The sequence below is a fragment of the Molothrus aeneus genome, chromosome 3 (genome assembly GCF_037042795.1).
Source record: "Molothrus aeneus isolate 106 chromosome 3, BPBGC_Maene_1.0, whole genome shotgun sequence".
Classification (NCBI taxonomy): domain Eukaryota; kingdom Metazoa; phylum Chordata; class Aves; order Passeriformes; family Icteridae; genus Molothrus; species Molothrus aeneus.
The window spans coordinates 93,510,855-93,528,573 of record NC_089648.1 but is presented as its reverse complement, the minus strand read 5'-3'; the positions used below and the strand labels follow the sequence as shown (position 1 = coordinate 93,528,573).

The 17,719-nt window shown below is 37.2% G+C and overlaps 1 protein-coding gene across 1 annotated transcript in view; it reads right to left on the bottom strand.

Moving 5' to 3' along the window:
- Window positions 1–6,153: 6,153 nt before the first annotated feature.
- The window catches only part of COL12A1 (collagen type XII alpha 1 chain), a 99,872-nt gene continuing 88,306 nt past the window's right edge, over window positions 6,154–17,719 (bottom strand). The window contains exons 62-67 of the mRNA XM_066547408.1: window positions 13,912–13,947; window positions 13,739–13,805; window positions 11,979–12,167; window positions 10,868–10,936; window positions 9,666–9,836; window positions 6,154–7,254 (exon numbers count right to left, since the gene is read on the bottom strand). Coding sequence (XP_066403505.1) covers window positions 7,073–7,254; window positions 9,666–9,836; window positions 10,868–10,936; window positions 11,979–12,167; window positions 13,739–13,805; window positions 13,912–13,947 — 714 coding nt within the window. The 3' untranslated portion in view covers window positions 6,154–7,072. The remainder of the gene's footprint in view (window positions 7,255–9,665; window positions 9,837–10,867; window positions 10,937–11,978; window positions 12,168–13,738; window positions 13,806–13,911; window positions 13,948–17,719) is intronic.

Sequence of the window (17,719 nt, the reverse complement as noted above, 5' to 3'; positions counted from 1 at the left end):
GATCTTTACTGTACATTTAAACATCTTTCTCTTCAATTTTCTGAAAGCTTTCTATTTCACTAGGAAATTTCTTGCCTCATTTGTAGGGAAGCAAGTGTCATAAAAGGAAGACACATCTTTCGGACTGGACAGAAACTGGACAGATATAGGAAATGTTTGGTGCTGTTTTGACTTTTGTTGCTACTGCAAAGAGATCAGTTCAGGAGACAGAAATATAACTGCAAGATACTACCTTAGAGGACAGTCTACAGGCATTTTCTGTCAAATATACTGTACACAAAGGCATTGCCAAATAACAACAGAGAGTATTCATGGTATTCTGAGAAGCTGCCAAAGAAAACAAGCCTGCAGATTATCCTTTATTTGATGTTATGCTGACATTTTTCACATGAACAGGGTTTCTGGAACTGAAAATTAAAGGATGAACATCTAAGAATGGATTCTGGGCCAGGATTCCTGCTTTCTATTCAAACCTTGGTTATGGTTTTATATCTTTGCTTATTTACTCATAATGCAAAATAATGTTGAGATTAAAGGCCATTGCAATTAAAAGACTCTTTTCCACTGTTTTTCAGTGCACCAAAAAAGTATTTATGTTCCTTGGAATTGCAAAGAAGTAATAGATTTGGGTTAAAATCATGATTTGAACCATCTCACTTCATAGTTGACAACTATGTAAAGCTACTTATACGAAGAAAATAATATAATCTACCCAGAAGACTTCCCACTCGTTAATCTATCACAACAGGAGCATAAAAGCTGGAAGAGGTCTAACAGTTCAAAAAGATACAAGGGGACTTGGAAAGGCCAATACTTATAAAAGTGTCAGCTATAAGAAACCCTAAAACTCTGTGTCCAACTCCCTGCTTTGGAATTCTGGATACAAGATTGAAAATAGCAAATTGCAAGTCACACGGAGTACATGATTCAGGAACCCTAGAGACTTTGTTAATCTTTTGTCCATATACTGCCAGAAAAATAACAAGTGCTTGGAATAGCAGGAAGGCAGTGGGAATGGAAGAGAGCAGAAAGATTCCTTCTGGTCAGACTTTACTTTGCCAGGCTAAACAAGTCCAACTTTTGCAATCAGCAGGTTCTCCAGGCCCTGGACCCCTTGGTGCTCCTCAGATGAACTAGCTGTAACATGCCCTTATCCTTCACATTTCCCAGAGTTAAACAGGCAGGAGTCCTTAGAATGGGGAAGGGCACATAAGCTTCAAGAAGGAAAGAGGGCATGGAAGAAGGGAAGGAATACCGTGCCAGGCATCACATGTTGGCATAACATGAGACACAAAAATGCTCCTGTACAATGTACAGTAATTTTAATTGCTTTGCTCTGTTCATTGTCGTGAACGGAACCCAAAGCTGCAAACATTGAATAAAGTGTTGCAATTTTCCAGTGGAGGTTGCTATGAGGCATAAACATCTGGGCACTAAAACTGATAAACCTTTTTTTTCAGTTTGGCAGCTGCAAAACCAATATGACTCAAGGTATTTATCAGTTTTATATACTTCTGCTTATTCCAGACAAGAATGCTTTTTTTTCATGATGCTGGAGCTCTATTTCTTTCTCAGAGACCTCTAATTCTGGTGAAGTTCATGACAGTAGGCCCTGGATATGTTCCCTCTCTAATGGAAAAAGAGACAGCTTTTGTTTTCTTCTTTCTGGTATTTCCTGTGCATCTGAAGACTTTCACCTTTCATCATAGATGAAGGAAGAAAATACATCTCCCTCAGTATTTTTAACTTCAAAACTTTACAGGGACAACACACTCTGAAAATGAGAAAAAGTTTTTTTATTTCTTCTCTGTCCCATTTGCATTGATTTGTTCAATATTTAATATTATAGAAATAATCTTTGTTGTGACTTGGAAAGTAACTCAAGCTGGTTAAAGAGGCCAAGTTATGAGGGACATATTGTTTTCTGAATCTCAGAGATCAATGGGTGTCTCAAAGTAAGCACCCAGAAATGTCATGTTCTTAAAACTTTAGGAACTCTTGAAAATCCAATGAGTAGCTTGCATCGGCCCAGGAAGTAATAAATATGAGCTTCACAAAGAAAAAGTATAGTGGTAATGAATAAAAACCTCAAGACATCCTGGACTGCCTTTAGAGGAATGACAGACAGGGGAGTCAAACTGTGCACAAAACTATTCTTTGTAAACAGTTCAGAAACAAACAGGAGTGCTCAAGGATGAAGAAATTCATAACCACAAAGCTGACACATAAATGAAACTGAGGCCAGTGCTTGTGTGACAGCTCAATACAGTCTTGCTGCATTTCCTCATCAAAAAGCAATTACTGATTACAATCTCTGATTACTAAGGGCTTTCTAAATCTCCAAGCTTAGGGAACAGATTTGTTCACTCAAAGCAGGGGTAAAAATGAAACCTCACTAAATTTGGTGGAAAAAACATAGTTGATCATACAAGAGAATTTCACAATCATTCTCAGAGGTGGAACAATCACAATTAGCTCAATGATTGCACAGAATAGCAAAAACAAAAAGGTGGAAACATATTAAGCATAAATCAATGAAAATACAACTGAGCAATTTTTTTTCAGATGCCGAGAGTGTATCAGCACTAAAACCACTGTTGTATTCTATTTAGCTGAGTGTCATCTAAGAAATATTCAGATCTGGAGAAACATTCAAGAGAATTTATTTTAATCCTCAAGTCCTTTTCCAGAACGTGAAAGTGATCAGTAAGCATTCTTTAACTAGTTGGTCAAGGCAAAACTGTGAGGAATTCTGCAGGATACTGAAGGTAAGAAACCCTTTATTAGAAGCTGTGTTTTCTTGAGGGCTATAGGTTATATAGGGTATGATCTTTTCTACTTTGAAGACCAGAAATACAACTACCTTCATATCAGTAGGTTCAATGGTACATAATAAATAAAATTATAGACAAGGTATTCATTCTTATCTAAAAACTGACATGAAAACAACTTCTATTCTCACAATGCAACATCTTCCCATGATTTTTTCCCATTCATAGCTGTGATCTGGGCTGCAGTCAAAAAATGCCAACACATTATTTCATTTCTTAACCTCAAGGGACAACATCAGGGATTATGTGCCTTCTTTAATGCATTTTCCAAAGAAGAATATATTTTTGAAACTTGCTAATAAGAATTATTGCCTTTAAGATCTGCAGAAGTTGATCAATGTATCACTAATACATGTATTTTAATTTTTTTTACTACAAAGAGGGGCCTTCATGGGAACAAAGATCAGCTGATTGTGTTGTTTTTGAAACCCTTTTTGTCTGGCCAAATAATTTCTTTTCCCTGTATCTTCTTCTTTTAGAAGTCTCTCTGTGCAGTCAGCACTAGGGAATTCAACAGATTACTGCAAAACCACAGCAAAAGTAAAAATGACGGGCAGCACTATTACATCCTTTCCTTTGCTCCATTTTGCCCACTATTGCACAAAGATTTCAGCAGAGATGCATTACCACAATATTTAGCCTCCATAAATCAGTAACATTGGGTATTTTTTTCGGTTTGGCTATCCATGCTCTCAGAAATACAAAGCACTTGCTCTCTGAGCAGGGGGATTGTGGAACAAAGACTGTCCTCGTTATGCTCCTCTCTGCAAACACGGAATCACAAAAATCACAGAGGCACGGAATGGGCAAATTTCAAAGGGATCACAGTGTGTCATGTGGTCCCACCTCCCTGCTCAAACAGGGTCATCCTAGAGTGTATGGCACACAATTGTATCCAGATGTTGAACGTGTCCAGTGAGGGAGACTCCACACCCTCTCTGGGAAATCTGTTCCAGTGCTCGTTCACAAGTAAAGAAGTTCTTCCTCATATTCAGATGGAATTTCCTGTACAGCAGTTTGTGCCCACTGCCTCTTGTCCTGTTGCTTGGCACCACTGAGAAGAGCCTGGAAACATCCTCTTGGCGCCCTCCCTTCAGGTACTTACAGAGTTTGATGAGGTCCCCCCCAGTCCTCTCTTCTCGAGGCTGAACAGGCTCAACTCCCTCAGCCTGTCAAGGGCTCCACACTGATCCCAAGCAAGCAGCAGCCGCTTCCCACCTGCTTGTTTGTATCCTCAGCTTTTGCCAAAATGAAAGGAAATGTGTATGCAATTAAAATTCTGCTTTCAAACAATTTCTTTCTTTCAATCTGCCAGACTATATAAACTGCTCAGTTGTATATGAAATATTCAGGAACTGAAATTTGTTTGTATTTGCATTGAATCTGTATTTTTCCAGAATTTCTTTGGCTTGCCTTTGCAACAGCTTTCCTAGAAGGGTCATCAGTAGCCCATACCACCTCCTTAGAGCCATTTCCCTGAGAATTCCTGGTGATAAGTTTTCTTCTTTGTTGGCCTCCAACAGTAAACACTAGTTTATAAGCTGGCCAAACATCTAAAGTATTTTCTTCATATTCTGGATGGCCTATTGAAAGTTCTTTTTGCTTCAAAATGTAGTCAAAAATCTGACACATGTCAAACAGGTGAAAGAAGTGTTGACCAGCTTTGGGGATTATGGGGATTTTGAAATGAAACATAAACGCTTATCAGCACTTATCTCAAGTACACAGATGGTCACAACTCATACTTTGCAATTCTGCAGGGAGCACACAACCTAGAGCTTGCATCTACCCTACAGATCTGTGAGCAGAATTTTGTCATTAAAAATCTATTGACTACAAATAAGCTCAGGTTTCATTGAATGTTTAAGTATTTTAGGCCACCAGATAATCAAATAGTGGCATGTCTATGAGGATTGATATCAAATAAAGAACACCAAAAAAGTCAAGGCATCCTTGGCAGACATTTGGTGTATTTTGTGAAGAAATAAAAGATGATTTAAAATATATGTTTTTAAAAAAGGTAAATTTTTTTTTGTTTAAAGGACAGAAAGGAATCTTTTAAATGAGGACATGGGCATCAAGTTAAATTTGTCGTAGAGACAATGCCAGAAACAGACAGATGCGAGATCAGTGCAAGATGTCATTATTTTTAAATACAATTCAGATAAATCTTTTAATCACTTCTCCAAATTTCTACTTCTTCTTTTTCTGCCTGACACATGTCTTTCTTTACTGAACATGAAACTGCAAAACATGGTTTTGATACTCAACTCTGAACACTTAGAAAAAAAGCATAAAGAATTAATAGCTTTTATTCTCCTTCCTCAGTTCAACCCAGAATTAGTCTCTTGCAGACAAAAAGACATGTGGATGCAATCAGGACCACTCTTTGAAATTCCATTTATTTGTATTTCATTTCACTGATAACAAGTCAGCCAGTCTAAGGAGTTGTGTAATTTCCATTTGTGGGTACTAAAATTTGCCATGCAGCTTCCAGTGCAGATTCAGTGATCAGGAAGCCAGCCTACACATCTAGCTTCACTTCTGTGATAGATGTCTTGCATGATGAGAAACACAGCTCCAGCTTTCCCCATTATGTCAAAAGGCTTTGCTCCAGGTCCTATGGCAAGAGCCATTTCTACTTATCAGGACAGTTGAGATACCATGAAAAAGAAGGACACCACAGTCCACTCTTTCCTCCTCAGTTAGTAACTCTCCAGGCCCACTGCTGTTCTCTCCCAAATCACTCTTCTGACGCTCTGCAGGTAAAGCTCCATCACAGCCACCACTGTAGTCAGAGCTTGTGTGAACACAGATGACCTCCCCAGGAGGGAGGAGCCACCTCTCCTACAGTCCCAGAAGGAAGGAACTCAGCAGACACCACACCTTGCTTCCTCAAGTGAGCTATTTGCTAATGTCAGTGCTGCCACAATGCTCACAGCACACCAGTACTTAGAGCCTGGGTAGCCCTAGGCACTCTCTGCAGTTCGAGTAGCTCCTCAGGTGGAAAGTCTCTCTCCCTGCAGCACCCATCCACCAGAAATCCCCCAAAAGACAGCAATTAATCCTCACATTCGATCTCATTTTCCTCACCAAAAGCCTTGCAGACTGAATTTCCTAAAAGTTATTCATACCTCAGACAGAGGAGGCATCTCCTGTTTTCATCCCCCCACTTCTAGCCACCACAGCTCAAATATCTATTAAACTATTCTCATTCTAACTGATTTTTGATATCTGGCATTTCCAGATTATTGAGTAAATAACACTAATACAATACAAATATGTCAGTGCCACAATGCCTTTCAAAAAATGAATAGACACATACATTTTCAGTAGTTTTATTGAAAAATGCCTCTTTCATTTCAGAAATAAATAATATAAGGCAGTGAAATTCACAATTTGCAGTTAAAATATAAAAGCAGCAATTCTATATCCATAGTCTTGCAAACAATTTCCAACTGCTTTTGGTAACTAAGAAACATTGTATTCTGAAAAAAAAAATCCATACTAAATATACAACATAAACATGCAATTCCATCTCTGCAGGATTGACTGCAATTTGGCATAAATGTAACTGTGTCTACAAACAAGGAGATTTCAGGAATTATTAAACTGTATCCAGTTGATACAATGATTTCAGCTACTTAATGTTTGTGGTGTTTAGAGGAGACATATAAGATCTGTATATGCTCCGCAGATTGTAACTCAGAATAGAAGAAAATTAAAATGATACTGCAAGGAGAGGGAAATTTTTGGTTCTTTTTAACTAGATATTGCAGATCTGTGATCTGACTGAACTGAAAACATGCATTGGAAAAAGAAGAAAACTGTAGAGCTAAAGCAGACAGTCCTTAGAAAATTTGCAACAGCTCTGTGATTATTTTTGTTTTGGTTTTTTGGTTTTCTTTTTTTTTTAATGTATTTGTTTTTACATTATTTTAATGAAAAGGCAGCACTGGGATAACTGAATGCACACCTTAATCTGTATGCAACCACTCTAAGCAACAGTATTTTACAAGCATTTCCAGAGCAACATGAAGTGTTTGGGTACACACATTGCTATCCCCACATAAGCAAGATACAAAACAGGGGTGCGTCTGATATGAAAAGGCCAGAATGCCATATTGCAAAAGGAATGATGCACTCTCCCTGTGTGTATCTGCAAATGCAAGCAAAGCAAAAGAACAAACAAAAAAAACCCACCAACCAAAAAAAAAACCAAATCAAGACACACAGATCTTTTATGGTTTTGTTTTTGCATTTCTTGACAGTGATCTTTTCCAGCGCATGTGCTCAGGGTATTCTGGTGAATGCATTTCAACTCCATAGTCCTCATACTCGTCCTCTCTCCTTTCTGACTCCATAGGTACTATAAAGGGTTCACCTTCAGGCTGATAGGGTCCACTTTCAGGCACGTATGGTTCTGGTTGAAAATAGTTGTCCGATTGAACATAATAGTTATCGCATGTCTTTGAATCCACATATGCAATGAAAGTTAATCTGGCTACATAATGTTAGTTCAACCTTATTTTCATATAATAAATATATAAATAATTAGTTCACTGGGGGTAATTCTCAGTTTTGCTCATGAATGCTTTTTTGGCAGTAAAATAATAAAAGGTTTTAAATTCACCTTGAAAGGTTTTGTAATTCATAATACACAAAACAGTGCAGAAAGAGTCATAAATTAGGCAAGGGACAAATCATGATAAAACTATTAAAAAAAACCAAACAAAATCAAGAAAATCAAATAAAATTACTATTTTACAGCTACTTCAGTAAATCTAAGCACTGGGCTTTATTTTAAACTGCATAATTAATAGAAGACATGGAGCAGGTAAGATGAAGAGATGGGTTTGGTGTATGCTAATTTTCTGTGAGAGTGGGAAAGTAAGTGTAGACATAACTATCACCAGCGGCAATATACAGTACATGTCATTTTGTCGTGCTGTTCCTCGTAACAAACCGAGTTACAGCTGGTGCTTCAGGAACACCAAAAACTACAGCAAAACAGAAGAAAAATTATTATAAAACTTTGGTATTTATAACTGCAGTTACAGATCCAACAAGATTACACATAAAAAAAAGGTATATGCCCCAATTCAGACATGTTGGAAACAAGCAACAGACAGGTAGGTTTCATAAGTTGTCAAAGATGTTATTCTGGCATACAGCAAGCAGCAGCAGGCTTTTATGCAAAAGTATCACATAGAGTTGTTAACAGATTTTAGTGGATACAGTCCCATACAAATCATCTACAAGCCACAATTAGTTTACTATTTACATAAGTTATTTCTCATTTTCCAGGTTAAATCTGTCTCTCTTCTAATGGCATTACCTTCGCTGGTTAGTAGTTTTACAAGCCTCCTTCGCCACTGAGGTTTTTGGTGGTCTAGGTCTTTTTTAAAAAAGAAAGACTGTCTACTTTATTATTGAAATGCAAAATGGGCTTAATGAATTGACGTAACTGTCCTTTATCTCATTCATGAGTTGTGTTAGTAAAAGTATCTCCCCGTTCTATGAGGTCAACATGGTTCAAGAACCATATCCGTGGTGAAATATCCATACGGACTCATTTTCTAATAAGCACGTGCGCAAACATCTCAGAAACAGGATTTTCATGTATTCAAACTGTAAGCAGCACTGGCGACTTAGAAAATGTGTTAGCCGAAACCTGAAACAGGTCAAAGATGATGTTAGTCTTTTAAAAAGTCCATCTGATGTGCAAAAACATACTTTCATCCAACTAAATACATAACAGTTAAGTCTTAGGCATATATTTATATATGTATACATAGATGCTTGCTAGAAAGAACACTGCTGAATCACACGCACAATTTTCTTTATTTTTCATTTAAATAAGAATTTTTTTGTGAGATCTGCACAACCACCTGGCTCTTTAACCAGTATCACTGAGTCTGCAAGTGTGTACATATATATATATATATTTTCTTTTCTTCTTCTTTTCATGGATACATGCACAATTACACTAACAGCAAACCACATTCAATAGTAGTATCACATACACTAATTTTGAGATCTGGCAAGGCATACATATTAATTTGTTAACAATACTGTGGTCCTGCAGGGTCCCCATGTTAAAATATATTAGAATCTTTCCAGTCAAAAATTGGTGGTCACTGTGACCCCTCATTTTGGTTCCAGAAGCAGCCTACTGCTTTGAGCAACGTCACAAAGTGGAAGGCTTATATGACTCAGGGCTAATCAGAGACTCCATGGCATTTAACTTGATAGATATTGTAGGACAGTGGTGCTTTTCAGTTGTCTGCACTGTTTTTAGCAAATGGATTTCCTTTGTGGAAATTTTTTATTTCAGGAATCAATTTTGTATAAATCCTGACATGGCTCAAAAAGAGACACATGGAAACTGCCAACCACAGCATTCCTTTTATTTTTCAAGAGAAACATGGAGAATTCAACCTTGTTCTGAAGACGATTGGAAGGGGTGGTGATAGAGGGGGAAAAAAGAAGAGAAGAAATTGGTCACTTAAATCCTATGAGCAACACCACCAGCTAGTAACCATCTACATTAAATAAAATTAAAAAAAAAAACAAACAAGACTACAATATTTACTCACTACTTCCTATTTAAAACAAATCATGCATAACATCAAGCAATCCTAGAACAAAGTGTAAATGGCTGCTCATATACTTGAACATTACAATGAGGCAGGCCTGCTCACTGACCCATCTCCTCCTGACTCATTATGTTCAGATTAGCAGGACTGTCTCATGTAAAGCAGCTCAATATGAACAGCCACACCTGTGAAGGCTATTTAGGGGAAGGTTAAGGTTAAGTTGTTCATAACCTACCTGGGAATCCTTGGCCATTGTAAGGGATGCTAGCACACTGGGATGAATCACAATATCCTGGTGGCCCTGGGGGACCCCGAATGCCCGCATTTCCAGGACGGCCTGGCGGCCCTGGTGGTCCTCGTGATCCTGTGGAGCCTGGTGGACCAGTTCTAGATTCTCCTTGTGGACCTAATTTTAGAATTGAGAGGTTGGGAGGTTACTGTTTTTTAAGAGACATCTTGATAAAACAGCTAATACTTCTGTCTAGACTACACAGCCCAGGCTGTCTTTGGTGAGAAAGCACTCGCACTCTGTTGCTATATGGGGGTCAACAGAAAGAAATACAAAAGAAATCTAGAAATGTGACTCATCATGAGTTGCCTCCCTGTGTGTGGCTTATTTAAGTATTTATTCTTAGAAACTAATTTAGTAAGGTTTGAGCCAAGTAAGAAATGTCAATGTATTCTCTGGTTAATTTCCCCTTTGTGTAAGATATGATATCTCAAGGGAAACTACTAGATTAGACAAGCACACTGGATTTCTATTAAAATATAGGAGTACATCAATTACACTGCCCAGTAGCCCCAGGATAGATGAGGTAATGTTGTTTTTGGAACCAATCTTATTATGGTTAGCAGAAAAGTAAAGCTTCAAGTAACTGGGGCTACAATTTGCTGCAAGCATATTATGGTTCCTGTAATGAAAAGCCATTTTAGCCTAGTAAACTACAAGCAGAAACAAATGATGCAGCTGATTTATGCTAAGGCGTAAACAAAATTTCATAACATGAAAACCAAAACTAATAATCAAATAATCTGTCTCTATTGTCCAGTAACTCTGTATTTGGGAGTATTTTGTAGTCCAGCAAGTAAAAGAAAAAAACCTACATACTACAGAAGAATCATCTGATAAGACTTATGAAAAATATCTGTCAAATATTTGGACAATTTATTTTTATGAAACACATTTTCACATTAACAAGCATGCCAGATTACTAAATTAAAAGATGAAGATAAACACCTACTAGCCATGTCCAAAAATCTTTCTAAATTGCTATTTTTGGGGTGATTTCCTACAAATTTATTAGAGCAAACTAATATATGTCAAAAACATGAAGTGGGCAAAGGGTGTTCATTCACCATATCAAGTCTAGTTCTCTATGAAGAAATATTTACTTTTCTCCTACTTTTCTGCAATCTGATTAAACAAAAAATATTTACCAGGTGGTCCTGGCAAACCTCGTGGCCCTTGGGATCCAGTCCCTCTTTCACCTTTCTCTCCAGGGATTCCTACAGAATAATACAAAGGCAATGAAAATCAAAGAAAGGAAACCACATCAACAGATATTTCTTCACACTCTCTCACTGACATTAATATTTACTTTCCACGTTTTAATACAACAAGAGTGGTTAAAATTTATGTTCTGCAGATGTTCAAATGTGAATTTGCAAAAACAATTTGGATATAAATATAGTAACCCAAGAATAAAATAGGCTGTAGATGTAACTTAGCATGAATAAACTCTCTCCAACATAGAAAAGTTTTGAGATACTGAAGCACCACAGAGTCTTCTTATTTTAAACTACAATCAGAAAGTTATTTTCAGTCATGCATACTTCTGCTATAAAGGATGGTTTACGCTCTCTTAGGAACAGTTATAATCAAAAAAGTTTAAGAAATTCTTCTGAATTCCTTGATTTATTCCTAGCCTTTTTAAAAGAGTGTATAAAATACATCCTAAAAAACATAGCACTGAGTCTATGCTATTGTAGAGTAGTGGAAATAAGCAAAGGCCACAAAAGAGTACACTACAGACACTCCATGTAAATGCAGTGATCCAAGATAGATGTAAAGTAGGTTCACCCATATGTTCACTTTCCGTTCAGTTGCTTCCCTCCCTCAGAATATTGTAAAGAGCTAAGGGTGTTGATACAATTCTTTAAAGTCCTAAATTTATACTTGTTAATGACTCATTTTCTCTCTTAATCAGTGTTCTACTTTGCAAAGAGTTGTCTTACTCCAAACAGCCTTTCAAGATGTAGCTCTATAGTGCCAGAAGAGATCTGAGAACAATTGCTTTCCTGGGATATTATGTGAAAGTCTCAGACAGCAGCCAAAATGTTATACCAATTTGTATTTCATGAAACCTGAGCAAGAGAGAGACAGGAAAGCACTGATCTAGTTAACCTTGTCCTTCAGTACCCCAGTGTCCCTCAGGCAATCCAACTGGCCTAGCAGGGCTTCCTAGTCTGACATGGTAAAAGGAGCAGACTGCTCCTCTGGCAACCTCTGTACTACGTCCACAGCACAGCTGCCTTGGAATTTATTCACCTCTTTCACCAGGTGGTCCTTGAACCCCAGGAGGTCCTGGGAATCCTGGTCTTCCTCCAGGTCCAGGTTCTCCTCTTGTCCCAGCAGCTCCTGGGGGACCAGGTGGACCTGGTGGCCCTGGCTGGTTTCGGTTTGAATAATAATCATTTGGGATTTGATTCAGCATTTGATTGAACCGGCTCATTTGACCTTCAAAAGAAAATATAAATGTGAAATGAGTGAAAATCTTTTATCAGAGTGGGAAGGAATAATATATTATCTCTCTTAATTAAATCTTATTCTTGTTTCTATTCAATAAATCAATACAGATTCATTAAAAAGACTTAAGATGAATGTCCAATAAGAAAGCTGAACATAAATGGAGGAGGGAGGGGGTCAGGGAGGAAAGTTAAGGGAGCTTCTGGAAGCCAATGGCATTAAAACAATTATCACAGAACTATTAAAATCAAGAAAAAGGCAATTTTTTACAATACTCTTGCCCTTGGAGTTCTATTTAAAGGTTGTTTTTACTCGGAAGAACAGAAAGGATTTGCTCCACTTCTAAAGCTGTAGTATCACATTTCTCCGTACTTTCAGACCTCTGCAGCTACCACAGACAATATAAATTATTCATGTGTAGAGTTAGCAGCACAGTCCATGAAGTAATTTTCTTAAGCCTGTAGGCTGCACAGGCTTGTACTTATACACCTTCTGCATATGGTCAAATTTCATTTCCAAAAAAAGGGACTTGTGAGCAAAAGCAACACCATTTTGAAGCTATGCAGGAAGGAAGCCTCAATGGAGAGACGCATCTGATTAGTATAATGTGTCTGTCCTAGCAAAACACTGAAGAAAGAGATCAGATGAACACGAAAAAGTAAGGCAGGGATGCACTAAGAAATGTTAAAAGATCTTGGACATGACATCCTTGTTCATAAATCTAACACATTCACAAATGTACTTTACTTCTTCTGTGATGGCTAACTAATAGAAATGTTTTGATTAGCAGCCATCACAGACATTTCAAAGGACATACTGTCCTCCTTCCTGTACACAAGCACTCAATGATCCAAAAGGTTTTCCTCAGTCAGCACTTAACATTGTAATAGATACAATATTAAAAACCAGTTTGCCTTTGTCTTTCTTGGCAGGTCTACTGATAGAAAAAGCACTGATTCAAGATCAGAGAGAAAGCCTCTGTAGAGAGCAACTTCATGGGCTGCAGAGCTGCACTATGTGGCAGCAGAGGACTGAAATTAAATTTGAAGTCATTTTCCAAATACTGTTTCTAGTTGCATAGCACCACTGATTCTGCACACAGTATTTAACCAGCACTCATCCATCTTTCCCGGCTGGCAAAGTACCTGCAGTAAGCATCCTTTTTCTCACTGAAGATCATTTTTCTTCTCTTGAAGATAAGACATGTTTAATGAGAAAATATATGCTGATTTTATTGCAAAATGAAGTAATTTTGGAACAAAATGACAAAGGAAACCTCACCAGAATGTTTAAATTGCATGTGTATTTCCAAAGGTCACAGAATAGTTCCAACTCAGTTTATTCTGTTATTCTGTGATTATCAAGCTAGCCTCTGGATCTGGCAAAAAATTGCTGCTACATTTTTTCCACCAAATCATTTACATTGGACAGCTATCAGATTGTCAAGATCCTGCTGTGCTCTGTGGCCAATATCTGTCTCTTCAAGTTTAAACCATTGTTTTATCTTTTTAAGAAAGTAGTTAATTACTTGTATGGCATACAAAGCAAGCAACACTGTTTACCATTTATCAGTTGTTCACAAACTTGTCTTGCAACTGCTCGCATCATGTTCTGAGAAGCAATGTCACCCTAAATAATCAAATCCAAAACAAGTGTTTCATTAGCACTTGTACTTTTAAAGACATAGTGTTTCATTTTAAAATTATGAAAAGAATTGACTTTTAAGCAGACTTACTCTGTCACCTTTTTCTCCCTTCATTCCAGGTGAACCCTAAAATAAATAAGTAAAAATTAAGCAACTGAAGAATTATGTTATTTGATAACATAAGTTTGAGATGTGTAATTTACACATCTCCAGCTATAAATTGAGATCTGTAATTCTAGAAAAAGTTTTGACTCCTTCAAGAAGAAATATCTGGTTCTCCTTGAACTTCTCATTTCAGAGATGCTAAAACAGGTGCCAGAAAAGAGTGGAGAAACGATGATCTTTTGTCTGTCATCAAACACACTAATAGATGCAAAAGAAAATGATCTGAAGGAAAAATTCAAATTAGGACCAAAAAACTGATGTATTCTGACACTTGGATCACACTGTCAATTTCAAAGTTGAATTTCTAGCATCATATTTGTGTAAATGATCAATGGTCTGATATGAGTCATATATGACTGTTTAATTTTAAGTTTTATAGGACTGTTTAATTTTAAGACAACTTATTACAGAAGGTATGTTAGGAAGAATAACATATGTCAAGAAAAGGTAGTTGTCTTCTTGAATCCATATAAAAAGTATTCTATATTAAGTGAAATAGAGTTATGACAAGATGACACAACATGGACAGAGTGCTTATTCTATTTATAATGACAGCTTCCCTCTTAATTCTCAACCATTTCTAGTCTTTAAAATGTCTTATAGAAGTCTTAGTTTGAGCTCCTTTATAATGAATTACATTTGTCAGTCTAGCAGCACTTTCCATTTGCCTTTGAATAGTTTAGTGGTTGTGGTGTTTTCAGTTTTCAAGAGTACTATGAAAGAAGCAAACGAGGAGGACTGATTCTAATTTTAATGTATGTATGTGTGTGTGAAAAACACTGGGAATAATGATAGGGCTTGCATGAGTTCACATGGATTTTGATTTCTAGCCTAAATTGCTACTTGAACATAAGGCATATTTCGAAGGTAAAAGATCAGTTTGGTCATCTGCTGCTCTGCATGGCTCTCTACATAGTAACACACATCCTGAGTGTTATTGTTTTTTGCAGTGTAGTATTTTTTTAAGGAATCTATTTCTCACCATTAACAAAGCAAAGGCCAAGTGTGGGCTGCAGCTGTTTCTCATAACATTCCTACAGTACCCATAATTAATTTCAACAACACAGAATACCAAATCATTCCACTGAGGTCACAGCAGACACCTCTCGAATGTGGTGACACTGTTTCACACACTTCTGTCAAGGCCTTGGGCAGACAAATGCCCTTGGGGTATGTCAGGGTGTGAGCTTAGTGTAGTCTCTGAGCTTCTTTGCTGCAGAATTGCACACACCTACCCCATGACATGCCACAGAAAATATGAGACAGTTCATCCATCACCGAGTTAAGTAGTTGTCGTACAGTACATTTGCATAATGAATAACAGATTGCTCTTGCAAAATTAATTGTACAAACTCAAATGAACGATTTAGAATGGTGACGCCATAAATGTGCCATTGGAATAAATTATGCCACCAATGAGGCAGCTGCTAATATGGATAAAATATACCCATGAAGCTGATGAATATCCTTTCCCTTCTGTCCTTTGCTTTTCATCTATATTTTTCTTACTCTGTGAAGTCCATGGGGAAATGTTTGTCTTTTAGTTTTAGCTTATTACAGCCATATGCTGAAACAGACTATGGACTTGTAAATGCCATACCATAAATAAATGGTAACAAGTAAAATCATCAGGAAGATATGACATTTCTATCTGTCATTCTCCAATAATTAACACTGTGGTAAATTATGATGTACTGAAATTCTAAAAAAACCTTAATTTGATTCCCAAATAAATAGACATTAATATCTCATTCATAAACTATTGCATGTACCTGAAATATTCATTGAACAGAACTGTAGGTTTTTAATTGCACTACTCTATTACATGAAAATATGTGGGGGGGGGAATGGTAAAGATTAATGCTTCTCTTTCTGTTTGAAACTTTCCAATTTTTCTATTTCCTACAAGTGTACTCATTTGAAATTATCTGCTGTGTATGTATTTATAATACATTCTTGTTTTATTCTCATTCTTTCTATGGCTTTCATAGTAAGACCTTCTACGAGAAGCAAATCATGCAGTACATCTTTTGTGTATTCACAAGATAAGGGGAGAGGGAGAGGGATGAGGCAAGGCAAGACAAGGCAACAAGGTCCCCCAACAAGGAAAATGTTAATGCCATGTACAGTGAATTTTAAAATTCATTGAAATAAAATGAGCCTCATTCCTCAATTTGTGACATTGCAAACACACACTGATTCAGCCTTGTGGGTGGAAGTCTAGAGCCTATTTGGAACTACCTTTAAAATTGGGAGATTAGAGGCTGACTGGCCATGTTAACAATAAAGTATATTTTCCACCTGGATACTTTAGAATCAAATTTTCAAAAAAATAATTACAACTTCAGTTACTGCGTTACTATTTGCATCTTCCTCTCTCTTGGTTATATGCCTCTTAAATTTCTTTTAATAGACAAAAAAATGCAGTTTAGCCTACTGCTTGACAGCATTTTGAGAAACAGCAGCTGTTGCTGGCATTCTGTTTTGTTGCTATCCTGCAGCGAGGGAGTCACTTGGGGTCAGTGCAAGGAGAAGCTGGTTTATGCTGTATGTGGGATTTTTTCTGAGCTGTGGGATGAAGGCTGGGGCCGCAGCATAGTTCTACTGCTGAAGAGGACAAAACAAAGGAAGTTTTGCTATTTTTATTTTTAAAGATAATGTGCTCAATTGTTTTTCCCAAAAGAATGCTCTCTTCCCTCAAGAACCACCAGCTCTTTGCTCCCAAAGCAGTGCCTTTTTGAGACTTCATCTAGGACATCTGCATAGATGGACGCAAGAGCAGTGAACACATGGCAGCAGAGAATGCAAAATTCTCAAAACCTGCATGTAACTCACAACAGACTTGGGCTACTCTCGAAAGCTTTTCACATTTTATTTGGTCCTGGAGGCATCAGTTCAATAGCACCTTACTTATTAAATTTAAATGTTTTGCATTTTTCCTCAGGAACTGTCTAAATCAACAAAATCAGACCCTGTTGTCAGAGAGCCTGTTTTATAAACAGGACAGCTCTACCTTAACACAACTTAGTCTGCATACCCATCATTACTATTTTCATTCTCACACCTATAAAACAAGAACTGGAACTTTTCCTCTCTAATAGTCCAGCATCTTTTATTTCCCATTATATTTATTCATAGAAAACATATCCATTTTTTCTTGAACCAATATCCTCTTCTAGTTTAGTGAGTCTTTCTTACTGTTGATGGTTGTTACCTTATGATATGTGTATGAACCACTATGGAATTCTCACTCTCTGACCAGACAGACAGCAGATATTTTAGTCTCCTCTAGGATAGTCTGCATACAGTTCTCAATAAATTACCAACTTGTTTGTGTTCTTACGGTTCCTTTTTCCGTCATTTTGTTGCTACACTGGAAAAAACACCTAAGTTTCTCTTGGAGGCACTTGTAAGCAGACCAAAAAGCCAAATTTCCTACTTCCATGAAAATTCAGTTAACACTTCTAGGATTTACTTGTTCTAGTATAAGTACACAGTGAGGTAGAGAAATGTTTACAGTGTGGTCTGCCTCAGCTTAGCACATTACTGGTATTGAATACATCAGGAAGGAGCTCTAGCTGACCACATTCACTGGGAGTAACTTCAGAACACCAAGGCTGCTCATAATTTGCAAGTAACTGTATACCTTTTACCTGGAATGCAATATATCCCTTGCGTTGCAGGGGTCTTTCTCCTCACTTTCATTTAATAGTACTAGCAATACAGATTGATC